At 45.1% G+C, this 17940-nt stretch overlaps 1 protein-coding gene across 17 annotated transcripts; it reads right to left on the reverse strand.

Moving 5' to 3' along the window:
• Positions 1 to 4: 4 nt before the first annotated feature.
• On the reverse strand, positions 5 to 5243 carry RPP38 (ribonuclease P/MRP subunit p38). 17 transcript variants are annotated; one of them, XM_025445154.3, is made up of 4 exons: positions 5126 to 5230; positions 4320 to 4505; positions 2238 to 2374; positions 5 to 943 (listed from the first exon to the last, which is right to left on the reverse strand). In XM_025445154.3, exon 4 carries the CDS (start codon positions 932 to 934, stop codon positions 89 to 91), a length of 846 nt encoding a protein of 281 aa, XP_025300939.1. In that variant the 5' UTR covers positions 935 to 943; positions 2238 to 2374; positions 4320 to 4505; positions 5126 to 5230; the 3' UTR covers positions 5 to 88. The 17 variants fall into 17 exon arrangements, with proteins under 17 accessions (XP_025300939.1, XP_025300942.1, XP_048956406.1 ...); XM_025445157.3 differs by having other exon boundaries at positions 4320 to 4499; positions 5126 to 5225; XM_049100449.1 differs by having other exon boundaries at positions 5 to 1464; positions 4320 to 4499; positions 5126 to 5225.
• Positions 5244 to 17940: the final 12697 nt, after the last annotated feature.

Consider the following 17940-nt stretch of genomic DNA (forward strand, 5'->3'; position numbering starts at 1 on the left):
TATATAAAAATAACACATTTTATTTGTTTTAAGGCTTCTTTACAGAGTGTCTTTTTACAGCTGTAGGAAACTACAAGTTTATAGGAGATTACTTTGAAGTCGGTTTTTTACTTTTGGGTGGTTTCCTTATCTTACTGGGGTTTGGAATCACTTTCTTTATTTTCAGGGGTTGTAACACTACAGCCTGCTGACCTTCCACAAGCTTCTTTTTATGTTTAGAGAGGTCTTCAAAGGAAGTTTCTAAAATCTCCTTGTCCTGGCTTTCCAGAGATTCAGTGTCTACATTTTCCCAGGCTTCTTTAGGCTGCCCATGCAGCCATGGTACATGTAAACTGGGTACTCGGGGAATTATGGCTTTTACCTCCTCAACAAAAGCCGTGGTGTCCTTTCTGAACCCCAAGGCCAGGACACATTTTAAGCCAATGACAGGTGCGAGTGTCTCACTGAGACGGGGAACCTGACAAGCAGGCACTGATCTGCTGGAGCTCAACTGAATCAGGTGGGAGGTGATGATGGCAGGCTTGGCTGACTTACACACGAGGACCAGCAGCAGCTCATTCCTTTCCAGAGCTCTGGTCACTTCATTAACACCGATGGCAAGCTGCCTCCTGACGAGCACAGGAGTCCACCCTGACCCTTGCTCATTATCTTCTGGTTGTTTCTCTTTCAGATCCTCGCTCTTATCAACTTCTGTGCTACATTTGTCTGGGCTTTGTTTTTTTAAAAACTGCTTTTTCTTTCTCTTCTTATCCTCAATCTTCTGAAGCCCAAGAGATTTAAATCTGTCTTGAAGTGTCTGTAATATGAAGTGCATGTCTTCTCTCTCTAGAGTAGTCCAGCAGATAGTATATGGGTTGTTTAACGATGTCTTTACAGTTAAAGGTCTTGTCTTCCGGATGGAACCCCGCCCCGGTGCTTGAGGAGCTGCAGCCATTTGGAAAATCTTTCACAGAGAAGCAAACAACAAAGTGAAATTCGTGTTACTAACAATGCATGTCAGAATATCTTGTTTGTACTTTCTCTGATTCTTGGTAGACAATAGCAAGCCTGATTATATAGAACCAATTATGTGACCACACTGAACCTCTTTTAAGATTAAGGAATTTATTTTCCCCATTTTTTCACGACTTGGTCTTTATTCATATACAGGCAATATATAAGTGTTTTGCATTACTGCAGTCACCGTGAAATTCTATTTCATTTATTAAAAATGTTCCATGTTTCTACTTGTTCACGATTCTGTTTTTAATGACTGTGTGGTATTAATCTTACAAATTTGTTACCATTTGCTAAGTTGGTCTCCAGTTAGGCTTCCACCCTACAAACACTCCCCAAGCTCCTCCAGTATGCATTCAGTATTCTAGTCACTGGGGTTCGGCAGTGAAGAAGTCCACCTGCACAGAGCTCACGATCTAAGGGCCCAGGGCCCGGAAACCTCTGCCATTCATATATAACCAGGTGTGGCTTTTAAGAAACAAATAGTGATAACATTATGATTAAAAATCCAAATGATACTTTAATTCTATGCCTTTTTGCAAGTCTCCCTCCATCCCTGGGCCCTAAGCTTCTTCCTTAAGCATCTCATACATACACAGGTATAGATCCCCCCCCCCTTTTTTAAAATATTTTAGTCATTTTATTCATGAGACACAAAAGAGAGAAGCAGAGACAGAGGCAGAGGTAGAAGCAGGCTTCCTGCAAGGAGCCCAGTGCAGGACCCCAGGATCACCACCTGAGCTGAAAGCAGATAGATGTTCAACCACTGAGCCACTCAGGTGCCCCACAGATTCCCTCTTCTTAACAGTTACTCCTAGCTGACTGCTTCTCCAGCTGGCAACTTGATGAAAAGTAGGGAAACTTTGTAATGAAAGTTAATATTAGTCCATTAAAACTAAGAAGGATCCTTCTTGGGAAAATGTTAAAAACCATTGATCAAGGGACCGTATCCTGGCTGTTCTTCCCAGGGCAAGTGCAATTCTCTTCCCTCAGTTTTATTCTTCCCTTCTTCCTGGTGCTCAGCTAAGAACCACAGTGACCTCTGTGGCAAAACAGAAGGAAGTTACACGCCAGGCCCCTAGAAGTCTAGGGCTGTCCCTATTTTCAGATAACCAGCTTTTCTCCCTGCAGGGAGGAGGTATGACCCTCATTCCAGGTCATTTATCCTACTGGGGCCCACCTTCCCCAAAATGCCACATGCACAATCAAGGATTAAGGTCTCCAATTAAACTTCCACTCACCAGGCTGGCTACTGATGGTGAAGAGCAGCTGTCTTTGGGGAATGTGTCAGAACTTGGGGGGAGTGTGTAAGAATTTAGAAGGCATTTTTTCCATGTATGATTGTGATTCTCACAAAATTCCTATAGAATCAGCCAACCTGTGGGTGAAGGAACAGCCTCGGGTTAAATGCTTTGCCCAAAGTCACAACTGATTTTCCAAACACAAAGTTTATGCTCTTTCCATCCTGGCTGCACCTCAAAAGTAACCTGTTGCCTTTTAAAAACATACAGGTGGTTGGTCCTTATCCTGGACGTACTGAACTGGAATCCCTGGGAATAGGACCAGGGTACCTGTATTTGTCAAAGCTGCCCAGATGACTCTGATCCAGAACAGGGTTAGAATAGCTGGGATAGGACAGGCTGGCCCTTGACACCGGACAGGCCTCCTGAGAAATGAAAAATGGCCTCCTGACTGCCACTGGTCTCCACTGCTCCTCCTAAGTCCTCTTGTAACAGAAATCCAAACTTCAGCTCCTCCAGGGAGTGTCGGATCTTGTTCAGGACCTTGATGCCAGAGCCTCAGTACCTGCTGTGCAAGCTGCTTCCTTCATACCAGCCCCTCTGCACAGCCATCCTCACTGACACCTCCCCCCTCATTTTCTCCATGTTCCCCCCAAGCACAGAGGGAGTCAGGAAGCAGACCAGCTAAATCCAGTCAGGATTGGTAGAGGCTGGCATCAGGTTGAAGGTCAGGAAGACGAGCAAGACAAATATGACTGAACAGAGCTCTTGCCAAACTGCAAGTCAGCTCCTGTGCCTCAGCATCCAAGCAGCATGATGCTGAAATCCTTAAGTAATACTTATACTTGTGTGCTCTGGAGAGACAGCAAGTGAGGCATGAACTCCTGTTCTCAGAATCTAGCGGGAGAGACGAGAGCCAAGTAGTTCAGATAGAACAGAACCTTCCACCAGATAATCCAAGAGCAAAATACTGATTGATGAGAAGGGATGGTTTTAGAGCAGAAAAACATGAAGGCCTTGCTGAGGTGCCTTTTGGGCTATGTCTTGGAGGCACTCACCACCTATGGGATCAAGTGCAAACCCTTTACAGTGACCTACAAACCCCACACACACTGACTCTCACCTCCCACCAGCCTCTTCCACCATTACACCCACTTACTGCTTATTGAGGCCACCAATTTCTACCCTCCCCATCTTTTTAATTTTTATTTATTTGTTCATGAGAGATGGGAGAGAGAGAGGCAGAGACATGGGCAGAGGGAGAAGCAGGCTCCATGCAGGGAGCCCGACATGGGGCTTGATCCCAGGTCTCCAGGATCACGCCCTGGGCTAAAGGCAGGCGCTAAACCACTGAGCCACCAGGGCTGCGCCCCCCCTCCATCTTCGTACATATTATTCCCTCTGCCTGGAATACTGTTCCCACCTTCGGCCCCACAACCACCTTTCTTCTTCAGCAAGTATTTCTGGATTATCCACAATGTACCAAACCATAAAGTATTAGCGTAAAAACAGTTACTGGCCTCAACAGAACTTAGAATCCATGAAAACAACAAATGAGCAGGTAATAGTACAAGAAGATGTGCACATTCAAGTCTGGGAATTCTAAGGATACTAAGGAAACAGCAGAAGCATGAATTAGCTGAAGGGGAGAGAAAAGATGTCCTGGAGAAAGTGACCTTTCAACCCTGCATCTGAAGAGTGCCAGCCAAAGGGGGCATGAAGCAGAAAGAGTACCCCAGGCAACAACATTAACGAAATGAAGGAAGTTCACGCCGCTGGGGAAGAGATGCTAGAGATGCTGAGGTATCAGGAAAGGGAGGCGAGGACCAGAGGGTGAAGGTCCCGCAAACCGCATAATAATGGAAAGCAACTGCAACGTTTGAGACACAAGAGCGAGCGTGATTTGAAAGGCCCTGCAAAACCATCCTTGCGGAAGCCCGGGGCCACTCCTTTGCCAGAAGTGGAAGGAGGAGCAAAGAGGTTCCCAGGGTAGGCTCGATGGTGGCCTGCACCAGAGTGACCGCAGAGGGAACAACGGGACAAAATTACATGCAGTTGGAAGAGTTAACTGGTGGAACCTACCCGGCTTGGAGCTATCAATAGGAAGTAAAGGACTCAGAGATGCCTTCCAGGGGATCCCCGGGTGGCTCAGCGGTTTAGCACCGCGTGATCCTGGGGTCCCGGGATCGAGTCCCACGTCGGGCTCCCTGCGTGGAGCCTGCTTCTCCCTCTGCCTGTGTCTCTGCCTCTCTCTCTCTCTCTCTCTCTCTGTCATGAATAAATAAACAAAATAAGAAAGAAGAAAAGAAAAAAAGAAAAGAAAAGAAAGAAAAAAGAAAAGCCTTCCGGAGGGGGTTGGGCGGCAGCCCCAGGGCCCGCAGGCTGCGTTCCTGCCCCCGAGCTCCTCCCTCCCCGGGCCTGCCGCCCGCCTGTACCGCCGCATCCTTCACCATTTCGCCCGCACACCGCAGTCCTACAGGGATCCGCCCGCACTTGTAGGCCTGGGGCACTGAGGGGCCGGGGGGCGAGGGGGGCTTTATCTCGCCGGTTCCCGCGCCCTAAGATGCTCAACCCCAGGCAGAGACAGGAGAGGAAACCCAGGCCCGGAGGCGGAACGTAGCCCCCGTCGCGCTGGGGCTGCCTGGCCGGACGGACAGGTCTCCCGGAGAAGACCTGGGGACCTCGCGTGTCCCCCCGGCGCCCGCGTCCCGAGCCGGACCCCACCCGGGGCGCGCCCCTCCCGCCCCCGCGCCCCGCGCCCCGCTCCCACTCACGACCGCACCCCCGCCGTCTGCACGTGCGCCGCGCGTGCGCAGAGCCCCCGCCTCTCCGGCCCCGCCCCCCATGCTCAGACCGCTTCGCATCTCACCGTCCCCCTTGTCACTCACGGTGGGGAGAGTCGGCCCACAGCGTCCAAGGCCCGAGCCACAAAAGCCCGGAGTCCGGGATCGCGGGCCGGGAGGCTCAGGGCTGCGCCCCACCGCGGCAGCGCGCAGGCGCAGGGAGACCTCACTGCGAGCCTCGCGAGACTTCACGGTTGTCGTGGTAACGCGTCGCTCTCGGTCTCGGTGGCTGGTGTGAGGGCTCGTCGGTCGTCCCCCGAAGCTGTTTGTCACATCTGCCGCCCTCTCGCTTCTAATCCAGTCTCTACCTCTCTGCTCCCGGGAGCCTTGGCTCGCTCGCCCTCTTCTCGCTTTTCGGTATTTGGCTTGCCTGAGGGGAACGCAAAGCCCCAGGCCGTGCCCCAGCGTCCCCCGGCCTCCGTCGACTCCCCGGCACCGGGGAGGTCAAGATGCAGCGGGGATGAGGGGTGGTCTGGGATAAAAACGCGCTTACAGGCAACCGTGCAGGCGATCTTGCCCCCCACCCCCGCCCCTCCCGAAACAGGCACGGGAAGGCTGCTTTGGAGTGTGCGACAGCAGCTCCGAAAACTCCCCCAAGTATCTGCTGTAGCTGCTCCGGCCAGTGAAAACTGACGGTAGGAACGGGGTCGCTGGGAGGTCCTGGACGACTGCGAAACGGCTGGAGGACGTTTGCAAGGTCAGGCACCGGAGCGTGTCGATCCACCCGGGGCCGGGAGGGCGCTTGGAAGAAAGTAGGTTGCTTCTGACCTGAAGAGCCTCCTCCCTCCCTCGCCACCCCCTTCCTTTCCCTTTCCAGCCTAACTTAGCTCCCCACCCCCACCCCCACTTACTTTTCCTCTCCCTGTCTTTCTCAAAACTTGTCCTTTCTCAACCTCTTCTAGGCTCGTTTTGATTTTCCATTTCTTTTTTTAAATTATTTTTATTTATTTATTCATGAGACACACACACAGAGAGGCAGAGACATAGGCAGAGGGAGAAGCAGGCTCCATGCAGGGAGCCCGACGTGGGACCCGATCCCGGGTCTCCAGGATCACGCCCTGAGCTGAAGGCAGGTGCTAGACCGCTGAGCCACCCAGGCTGCCCTTGAATTTACATTTCTTAATCTGTTTCCTAACATTCTGGGTTTTTAGCACCGACGTAGCACCTAACTGGCCGTAAAGTAAGCAAAACAAAAAGCCCGTGTTCCTTTTGGTTCCGAGATTGTTGCAGGTTACCCATGTGATTTCTAAAAAATATATTTATTTATTTGAGAGATAGGGAGAGCACGAGCAGGGGTAGGGGGTGAGGACAGAGGGAGAAGCAGACTCCCCAGCAGCTGCCACGAAGCTGAATGGGGCTCCATGCCAGGACCTTGAGATCCTGACCTGAGCCAAAAGCAGATGCTTAACCAGCTAGGCCACCCTGGAGCCCCCAGTGTGACCTTTAAAAAAAAAAAAATCCACTGGGTGTTATGCTATATGTTGGCAAATTGAACTCCAATAAAAAAATAATAGTAAAATTAAATAAATAAAAAAATTTTTAAATCACAATCAAAAAGACTAAAAAGAATGAAGTTATAAGAATTTGAGTGTAACCACAGGCTTTTGTTTTGTAAAATGAACCTTACTGGTTCCTTATGATGAACTGCAAACATCAATTTTAAAAGTCTTCCGTCTAGGGTCTAAGCTGTCAGGGAAGTGGGGACACACATATCTAGTTGAAATGCTAGAGGAATGGGAAGGAACCGTGCCTAAGTTTTCGTCCCCCTAAGGTTCCAGAGTGCCGAGTTAGAGGTAGAGCATCCCCTCGGCTTACAGTCGCTCTATGATGACTGCTACATCCCACAGGCTGTGGAGCCAGTTTGCCTACTTGAAATCCTCACTTCAGCTCTGACTAGGGTGAACCCCTAAAGCAAGCTGTGTAGTGAAGTGATAAAAATAGTACCTGTTGTGCTTCTTAGGAGAGATCATCTATGTAAGAAGATTAGTGCAGTCCCTGGCATGCAGAAAGCACTTAGTAACTCCATCCTGAATTAGAGTTAATAAAAATTAGGGGCACTTGGGTGGCTTAGTGATTGAGCATCTGCCTTCGGCTCAGGTCGTGACCCTGAGGTCCTGGGATCAAGTCCTGCCACCAGCTCCCTGCAGGAAGCCTGCTTCTCCCTCTGCCTGTGTCTCTGCCTCTCTCTCTGTGTCTCTCATAAATAAATAAATAAAATCATTTTTAAAAAATAATAAAAATTAACAGCCTCTGTGATTTTAGTGCTTGTGTTTTATTTTGAGAATACTAATACAATTTCCGCAAGAATTTTGCTAAAATGAGTAACTACATTGTCAAAGGTGATTTCTCCCATTTAGATCACACAGACATTATAAGAAAAATGTGAAGACTCTTCCCACGACCCAGTGACTCAAAAATATTCTCTTTCAGCATTCCCTTCTAATTTGTTTCACATTTACTCATGTGTTTATATTGTGAAATAATACCACCAGTTAAATTTTGTGTTCTGATTTCCTTCTCATATAGCATTTTTGTATTTTTCTCATATAGTCTTCAAGTTATCAGATTAACTCTTATATATGTGGTGTATGTACATATGTGCATATAAATATAATGTTTAATGACAGCTGTTATTTTACTGTAAACCTCACTTTGGGTTTTGAATAATAAAGCTTTCTTTTTATATTAATTCTAGAATTGGACTGCTGTTAGATTTATATGCCTGTCATGATGTAAGAGTGGTTTAAAGGACTTGGTGATAAGTCATGTCATTAGAGGCAATGTATGTGTGAGGCTTTTCAAGCAGTGAAGCGACCTCTAAGCAAACAGCATGGTGGCAGTGCCACGCGTCTGTAGATAAAACCTGTAAGGAGAAAAAGAATCTAATTGGATTTAGACCACTTATCATACTTATAAGACAGTAAAAGCAAGACCAGCAGGATGTCAGTCCCCTGCATCCCTAGGCCCATAGGATAACATCCCTACTCCCAGAGATCAATAGCCATAGGTGTCATGAGTGATGGGTCACTCTGCATTGACAAACCAACTTTATACTTCAGCTGAGTAGTTTCATAGACTTACACAGAAGCCTGCAGCTGTAGCCTAAGGTGGTGAGGGATGGGGCAGGAAGGGGAGGAAAAGATGGAAATCATAAGTCCCGCTAAAACTAGAGAAATGGAAGAGAAACACCTTTGGGGGGGGTGTCTTCCACAAGATAGGGACCTAGGGGCGCCTAGGTGGCTCAGTTGGTTAAGTACCCAACTCTTGATTTCAGCTCAGGTCATGATCTCAGGATTGTGAGATTGAGCCCGGCTGCTTAAGATTCTCAGATTCTCTCTCTCCCACCAAAGGAAGGAAGGAAGGAAAGGAAGGAAGGAGAAAAGAAAAAATGATAGAGACCTTGCTCCAGGAAGAATCCCAGGCATTCCGCCAAGACTCAGACTGCAGTCAAGCCTTCCGTACATGGCTAGGTAGAGACAAGCAAGGCTGTCAGGGGCCTTGACAGAGAGCTGTTCTTCTATTAAAAAAGATTTGAAACTCCTGACATCAAATGCTCTCAAAGCTGTCTGAGATGTTTTCTTTTTTTTAAGTAGACTATTAGAGTTTTGTTTTATTTTTACAGACAGAAGCCTAGTGTGATGCTAGGCTTTAGATTTTCCATAGGTCCTAAAGAGCAACAGTAATTTTGGAAATGAAGTGTCTGGATATAAAATCAGCTGCAGGTAACTATTCAAAACATGCCATAGATAAACATAAACCTACAATTTTAGAATTATTTCAAGTACAGAAATTTACATCAACTAAATTATCACAGAATTCTTTCTGAAGCAATATGAGAACAAGTGATTGAGAAGCACTTGTAGAAAGTGCTTCTACACTTGTAGATAGTGTAGAAATGTGTACATATGTCTAAGTATGTATTAGGTGAAAAATATAAATAGCGTTTTACTTTGTTTACCAGTTTGTTTACTTTGCTTACTAGTTCTTATTGAGCATCTTGTATGTGTCAAGCAATATGCCAGATGCTGAATACGTAAGAATGTTTCCTTCCTTCCTTTTTTCAACAAATAACAGTATTTATTGAATTCTAAGTGTTAGGGATAAAGCAATGAACCAAAGTTCTAATAGAGGAGACAGACAATAAAAGAAAGTAAAATATATATTAGTTGATAAAAAGCATTGTGGGGAAAAAAAAAGATTCAGTGCAATCCCTATCAAAATCTCAATGGGTGTTTTTGTTGAGTTAGAAAAACCTATCCTAAAATTCATATTGGATTTCAAGGAACCCCTGAATAGCTAAAACAACCTGGGAAATGAACAAAATTGGAGGACTCACACATTTTTTTTTTGGACTCCTACTTTCTGATATTCAAAACATACTACAAAGCTACAGTAATCAAAACAGTGTGATATTGGCATGAAGACAGACCATGGAATAGACAGTCCAGAATTAAACTCTCAAATATATAACAATTAATTTTTGACAAGGGGGCCAAGACAATTTAATGGAGAAGGAGCTGTTTTCTCAACAAATGGTGCAGGGAAAACTGGATATCCACATGCATATGAGTGAAGTTGGATGCTTACCTATGCCCCATACAAAAATTAACACAAAGTAGGGCACCCGGGTGGCAGTCAGTGAAGCATCCAACTCTTAGTTTCAGCTCAAGTCATGATCTCAGGGTTGTGAGATTGAGCCCCACATTGGGCTCCATGCTCAGTGCAGAATCTGCTTGAGAGTCTCTCTCCCTCTCCCTCTGCCCCTCCCATTTATGCTCTCTCTCTCCAAAATAAATAAATAAATCTTTACAAAATTAACTCAAAGTGGATCAAAGATCTAAACTTAAGAGGTAAAACTACGAAACTCTTAAAACAGGGGAAAATCTTCATCACGTTGTATTTGGCAATGATAACCTGAATATGACAACAAAAGCATAGGTAGCAAAAGAAAAAAATAGATAAATAGGATCTTCACCAGAATTAAAACTTTTAGGGGTGCCTGGATGGCTCAGTCAGTTAAGCATCTGGCTCTTGATCTCAGCCCAAATCTTGATCCATTTCAGGGTGGTGAGTTCAAGCCTCATGTTGGGGCTCCATGTTGGGCATGGAGCCTACTTTAAAAAATTAATAAAATAAAATTCTTTGTCCATCGAAGGACACTATCAAGAGGGTGAGATGAAAAGCCACTGAATGGGAGAAGATTGCAAATCATATCTGATAAGAGATTCAGAATGTGTAAAAACTACAACTCAACAACAAAAAGCAAAAACTGAAAAATACAAAAATAAAAAAACAACCATGGGGCGCCTAGCTGGATCAGTCCATAGAGCATGCAACTCTTGATCTCAGGATTGTGAGTTTGAGTCCTCCAAAAAACCAATTCAAAAATGGGCAAAGGACTCAAAAAGACATTTTTCCAAGGAAGATACACAAATGTCCAATAAGCACATGAAAAGATGCTCCACATCCTTAATCATTAGGGAAACGCAAATCAAAACCATGATGAGATACCACTTCACATCCATGAGGATTGTTGTTTCGAAAGCAACAGATGGTTCAGTTGATTGAGTGTCCGACTCTTGATTCTGGCTCATGTGGTGATCCTAGGTGGTGTGAGATTGAGCCCCAGGTCAGGCTGTCTGCTCAGCAGGGAGTTTGCTTCTCTCCCACTTCCTTTCCCACAGCCCCCATGCTCGTGGGCATGCTCTCTCTCTCTCTCAAAATTTTTAAATCTTTAAAAAAAAAAATAAAACAATAACAAGTATCAGTGAGAGATACTGAGAAATCAGAACCCTCCTACGTTGCTGGTTAGAATGTGGAATGGTGCAGCTGCTGTGGAAAACAGTTTATCAATTCTTCTAAAAGTTAAAACAGAATTATGTTTGATATAACCCAGCAATTCCACTCCTACCCAAAAGAATTGAATGCAAGGACTCAACAGATACTCATATGCTAATATTCTTAGCTGCATTATCCACAACAGCCAAAAAGTAGAAACAATTTAGATGTCCATAATAAATAAGTAGATGTCATATTTACATACAATGGAATATTATTCAGCCATATAAAGGAATAAAGTACTGACATCTGCTACAACATAGGTGAACTTGAAAAACATTATGCTAAGTGAAACAAGCCAATCACAAAAGTACAAATATTATGCAATTACATTTTATTAAGTACATAGACTAGGTAAATTCATAGAGGCAGAAGGTAGAAGAGAAGTTAACAAGGCTGAAGGGAGAAGAGAAGATCTTTAATAGGTACCAGGTTTCTATTTAGGAGGATGAAAAAATTTTGGAAATAGTGGTGATGGTTACACAGCATTATGAATGTACTTAATGCCACTCAAAATACTATTTTTCGCTCATTTTTCTTTACTATTCCTTTTTTTCTTCTCATTTCCATTTTTTTCTCATTTCCCTTTCTAAACTTCTCACTTTTTAAATTTAGTTTGTTAGTCTTTGTTTTTATTAGTATGCTTGTCTGGCCTTGTGTTTAAAAAAAATTTTTTTTTAAATAAGTTCATAGGTGAACTCTGGAATTGATTTTTCTCTTGAGGTGATATGAGCCAACCTTCTCATCAGCTCTTCCCAATTTTAAGTTGATCCTGGGTTACCTTGACTCTAAGGTCAGCAGTAAGTCCAACATACTGCTGGGCCTCTCAGCCATCTCTGCTAAGGAGATCTGTATGGGAAGCCACCAGCATTCAAGACTGTCACCAAGGGTAAGTTGACCAAGCTTAGTAGATAGAACTCCTCCAAACTCCAGAGACTGTCCTGTGAAGTAAGAATCAGGAAGGCCTCGATCATCCCAAAACAATCACTTGAAGTGATCCAGACTGAGCAAACACTCTGCCTTTTCATGGAGTACTCTAGTGAAAGAGAGGTGTTTGCATTCCTAGTGGCTCATGGAGCTCTGCAAGAAAAAAGGCCGCAGACAAATTCTGTCACAGAAAATCTGTGGGTACAGTCCCTAGAAGTGCATTGTTCATAGAGTTAAAGGCAGGACACCTGCTCTCAGATACTGACATGATAATCAAGTTTAAGACTTGGCTCCAGTAACATTCACCTTTGGCAACAGCTGGGTACCTCCTTTGGCAGCCCCCTCCCCTTCCCTCAACTTATGCTGCCCTGAAACTCCTCCAAGGCCAAGATGGACCCAAAGTGGAGATGTGGAATCTGAGGGTCATCCTGGAGTCACTGGTCAGTGGACCCCTGCCTTCAAGGAGCTGCAGGGGTGGGTACTCCGTGAAATACACCATGTCCTCTCTTACATGTCCAGGGAGTGTGAAAAACTGCTCAAGACATTTCTCCTTCTCAGTCCCTACAAGAGAGCACTTCATAGCTCACCCATGGGTGCATACAGGTCATGGAGAAGAACTAACGCCTTATGTGGAACCACTCCTTGACTACAAGGAAGGCTGGCTGAGTTGACGGTGTCTGTGTGTCACACAGGGAAGAGATCCAGAACTCGCCGATGGGGCATAGGTGCAGAGTGGTGGCCACCTACCTGCTCCTGAGTTACAAGAGGGCCATCGTGGCCCTGAAACCCCAGGCTTCAGCTGATGTAGCCAACAGCAGCACGCTGTCCTCACCTTATCAGGTACTGTGTGGAGTCTCTGCTAACACAGCAGGGAGTATCAGGGAGCTGGCTGTTCCCACCTCTAATTCCTATTGGAAGAGCACTCTACGAAGCAACACAGAACAGAAGCCACCTGAGGATGACCAGCTGTCAGGGTAGAAGGTCCCCCAGTCCCCGACCTGGAGAGGAAGAGACCACCTTACCTTCAGAAGCAGTGGCCCCTCCACCAGCACAAATCAACTCATGAATTCCCTGCTCTTGGAGTAACCCAGGCTTGGCCAGGCCTCCACGCAGAAGGGCAAAGACAGCCTAACCCTGCCAGGGTCCGGTGCTGTCTTCCACACCCCCCACCGCACCCCAATACCCTAACAAGGCCTCACCTGCACAAGGGATCTGAGTGCCACTGCCCAACCAGGCCTCAGGGCTGCGCCCCCTAGAGGGGGCCTGTGAGGTGCCCCAGCCCAGCACAGACTCCTATGTACTGTGTCCCTCTGGCTGCTTCTTCCACCCACACATGAGGAGCAGTGACAAAGCCACAGAAGGAACCAAATCTCCCTCCACCACCTTGGCTTGTGCCCAAAGGAAACTCCCATCTTCCTGGGCAACGTCCCACAGATAAGCCACCCCAGCTCCTCCCTCTGACAAGCAGCCAGGGCCTCCAGGGGTCCACTGGGAACTTCCTCAGCAGGTTCAGGTTCAAGTTTATACTGAAACATCTGTGTTTCAGGTTCACCACAGGAACCCCAGAGCAGATGCAGATAGGACACACTCAAACCTCACAGAGGGGAGCAGGAACAGCTATAAAGAAAAAATGTGGGGAGGCCAACCCTGCTCCTTACACTTGATAAGGAGTATTAAAAGCATGAACTTCAGGGAGCCCAGTGAGAAGATGCAGGAGACCTGCCGGGGGCTGCAAGGAACCAGTGGCCAGTACGGGCTGAGCAAGGAATTTGCACTGCTGTGTGTGCAAGGGCATGTGAGCCAAGAGGATTTTGCGCCTCAGATGGAGGGGTCCAAATGGTCACAGCCGTCTCTCAACCGAGTTCCATTTAAGTGGAAAGCAGCACCTCTGCATCATTCAAAAACATTGCCGCCAAAATCACGGCAGCTTAACCTCTGAAAGGCTGCCAGGAGCCTCCAGGGAGACAAGAGGACGAGAGGCCACCATCCCCCTAACCTGGGCAAGACTGCAGAAGCTCCACAGCCCGGTGTGTGCTGCGGCCACCAAGGTTCTGCAGCACCTGGCCCAGGTTCTGGCATGTTCGTGCAGGAGGGTGGATGATGTTTCCAGAGGCAGTTTCGCAGCGTATCAGAGCCCTTAACAGGTTTTGGGGGGAAATCTCATGAGTGACTTTCACTGAGGGCTTCACTAGCATTGGAGCTACCTCTAATGCCAAAGATAGTTTGGAGTTTATGGTAAGAAAGCAGGGTGCCACTGACGTGTGCACGCTCAATGTGGCCCGTGTTGTAGGACACTCATCCTGACTATTGGATAATGGGTGGGGTAAGCAGTCAGGCTTCCCTTGGAAGCCTCAGGAGTTGGAAGTGAAGGAGGCAGCAAGAGGAAGATCAGCTTGAGTGTCACTGGCTGCTGTGCAGGGCCTCCTCTCATTTGTGATTTTCTCCATTCTACACAACTTATTCTGGAATACAGACACAGCAGGATGCTTTCCCAGCTTGTTTTATGTACTGCCATGATGCTGATACAGAAAAAAAAAAAAAAAAAAAAAAGTCTGAGGAAGGAAAGTAAGTTACAAAATAAACAGGGATTAAAAAAAAAAAAAGCCTCTCAAAATATAGCCCACAGTCCAGTCATACATTTAAAAAGAGAGAAACATTTTATCAAGGTCAGGTTGAGCTTAATAAGGAATGCAAGGTTGGGGCATCCCTGGGTGGCTCAGCGGCTTAGCGCCTGCCTTTGGCCCAGGGCGGGATCCTGGAGTCCCAGGATCGAGTCCCACATCAGGCTCCCGGCATGGAGCCTGCTTCTCCTTCTGCCTGTGTCTCTGCCTCTCTCTCTCTCTCTCTCTCTCTCTGTCTATCATAAATAAATAAATAAATCTTAAAAAAAGAAAAAAGGAATGCAAGGTTGGCTTAACTATTGAAAATCAATAAATGTAAGCCATTTCTTTAAAAGATTACAGGAGAGGGGCCTCTGGGTGGCTCAGTCAGTTAAGCATCTGGCTTTGGCTCAGGTTATGATCCCAGCGTCCTGAGATCAAGTCCCACCTCAGGCTCCCTGCTCAGTGGGGAGTCTGCTTCTCCCAATCCTCCCTGCTTATGTTCTCTCTCACTATCTCTGTCTCTCTCTCAAATGTATAAAACCTTTAAAAAAAAATGATCAAAGGAGAAACATACAATCATCCCAATAAATATGTTTTTAAAAAAGCTTTTTTAAAAAAAGATTTTATTTGTTCTTGAGAGACAGAGAGAGAATGAGAGAGAGAGAGAGAGAGAGGCAGAGACACAGGCAGAGGGAGAAGCAGGCTCCATGCAGGGATCCTGGGATGCCAGGATCATGCCCTGGGCTGACAGCAGGTGCTAAACCACTGAGCCACCCAGGCGTCCCTAAAAAAAATGTTTTTGATGAAATTCTACATCCATTCATGAAAACAGATTTTGCCATGCTACAAATAGGAAGAAACCTCCTTAACATACTAAACATCATATATATCCACTGAAATAAGCCAGCTGCAGTGAACATGTCACATTTTATGGGGAAACTCTGAAAGTAAATACTTTTAAGGAATCCTATGTTACTACTCCTATTCATTATTATACTCAGGTCCCTGATAGTGCAGAAAGGCAAGAAAAAGAAAGATCTGAGGGTTGGAAAGGACAAAATGAAACTATCGTTATTCATAGACTATTGTTTGCTAAATAGGGAACCCAAAATAATCTACTGAAAAATAATTAAAACTTAAAAAGGTTTATCAAAAAAAAAATGTTTATCAAAGCTGCTGGATAGAGTCAATGTACAAAAATCAATTCCCTTTCTCTGTACCAGTTACAAAAGGATCAACAATGAAATTTTTAAAAACATTTCATCTATAACATAATCAAAACTTATATATTTACTTAGAAATAAATCCACATAGGTGGTTCATAGGTGGCTCAGCCAGTTAAGCATCCAACTCTTGATTTCAGTTCAGGTCATGATCTCAAGCTCATGAGATGGAACCCCATGTTGGCTCCATGCTCAGCGGGGTGTCTGCTCAAGATTCTCTCTCCTGAACCCCCACCACAGGCACACACTCTCTCAGATAAGTAAATCTTAAAAAAAAAAAAAAAAAGGAAAGAAATCCACATAAGATGCGCAAGATCTTCAATGGAGAAAATTAGAAAACTATCTGAAAACACTAAATAAGGAAACTAATTGGAAAAGAATGAGTTATGAATAGTGAAACTGCGTTACAAAGATATCACCCTCAAAAAAAAAAAAAAAAGAAAAACAAAGATATCGCCCTCTCCACCCTCACTTGACTGATAGAGCTTTTCCATGCAATTCCAAGAAAAATTCAAGAATTTTCTTTTGTGTGGAACTTGACTCATGGATGTTAAAATTTATAGGGAAGAGCATAGTGCCAAAACAACCCTTAATGAGGATGAACAAAATAGATAGGATTTAATGATTAAGACAATGTGACATAGGTGCAAGGATAAACAAAGGGAGATCCCAAAAAAACTTATATAATTGCACCTCGTGTTTTCTGAAACCCATTCTAATCAGCAGCCCCCCTCCCCAACACACCCATTGCACATAAACTTCTCCCAAGGTCATTGGTGATCTTGAGGATGACCAAGATCCAGTCGGTAATTCTTAGCCTTCATTTAACCTGACCTGTTTTCTCACTTGGTATGCTTTCTGGACCCCACATTCTCTTGGTTTTTCTCTTACTCAATGACTTCTTTCTTCCCTGTCTTCACTCATTCTTCCTCTTCTTATCAAGCTCTTTAACATTGCAATTTCCCATGGCTTAGTCTTCAGCCCTCTTCTCTTTCTTCTTCTTTATACATTAAGTTTCCAGGGTTCTGTGTGCCTTTCATGAATAAATAAATAAAACCTTTAAAAAAAAGATTTATTTATTTGAGAGATAGCAAGCAAACAAGTGAGCGAGCATGTGGCAGAGCAAGACAAGGAGAAAGTTTTAAACAGACTCTACACTGAGCACAGGTGTGGGCTCAATCCCACGACCTGAGCTGAAACCAAGAGTTGGACACTTAACTGAATATGCCACCCAGGGCCCCCAAGAGTGATCTTTTTAAAAAGTAAGCCCTATCAAGTCAGATCTCGCTCAAAACTCTTCAATGGTTCTGTTTCACTCCCACTTAACCCCAAATGTCTTTGTGTAAGACTCTATACAATCTGATATCCACCTTCTATTCTCTGACCTCTTCTTCCTATTCTGCTTTGGTCATGCTGGCTCCTTGATGTTCCTCACTTCTGCTGGGGAAGTTCATTCCTTAGGGCCTTTGTAGAGGATGCTGCCTGTGGAAGGGAATCTCTTAAGGGTCTTCCTCATTAGCTCTTTCACAATCCTTCAAGCTTTTACTCAAATGTCATCTTCTCAGAGACCTACCCTGATTACCCTGTTTACCACTGCCAGTCACCTCTTCCATCTCACATACCCAAGACTTCCCATCTCTTTTGCTTTGCTCCTTTCTAAAAATAGTACTTATTACCTAACACCTTTATAAAAAGATTTTATTTATTTATTCATGAGAGACACGGAGAGAGGCAAAGACATAGGCAGAGGGAGACGCAGGCTCCCTTTGGGGAGCCAGATGCGGGACTTGATCCCAGGATCCCGGGATCATGCCCTGAGCCAAAGGCAGACGTTCAACCACTGAGCCACCCAGGTGCCCCTATGTAACACTTTTTTAAAAACTACATAATTTGGTTATTATATGTGTTATTGTCCATAATCTTCTACCAGAATGTGATGCAAGGATGGGAATCTTGTTTGTTCTGTTGAATAATGTTTTTCAAGAACCTAGAACAGTGCCTTGTTCATATTAGGCACTCAATAACTGTTTGAATGAATGAAAGAATCAGTGAGGAAGATAGGATGGAATGGAATCAGGAGTGTCATAAAGGCAAAGATAATTTTCTGTTCCTTAAACTGGAGGTAAGTTAATAAATGTGCCCTTTATTTTTAAATTTTTACATAAAAATGGATATATGTATGTTGGTTTGCAGTCAGTATTTAATAAAATAGTAAAAGGAAAACAAAGGAACTTGATTGTCCAAATTGTCTCACTCCCTAAGCGCTCCA

This window comes from Canis lupus, chromosome 2, assembly GCF_003254725.2.
Source record: "Canis lupus dingo isolate Sandy chromosome 2, ASM325472v2, whole genome shotgun sequence".
Lineage (NCBI taxonomy): Eukaryota > Metazoa > Chordata > Mammalia > Carnivora > Canidae > Canis > Canis lupus.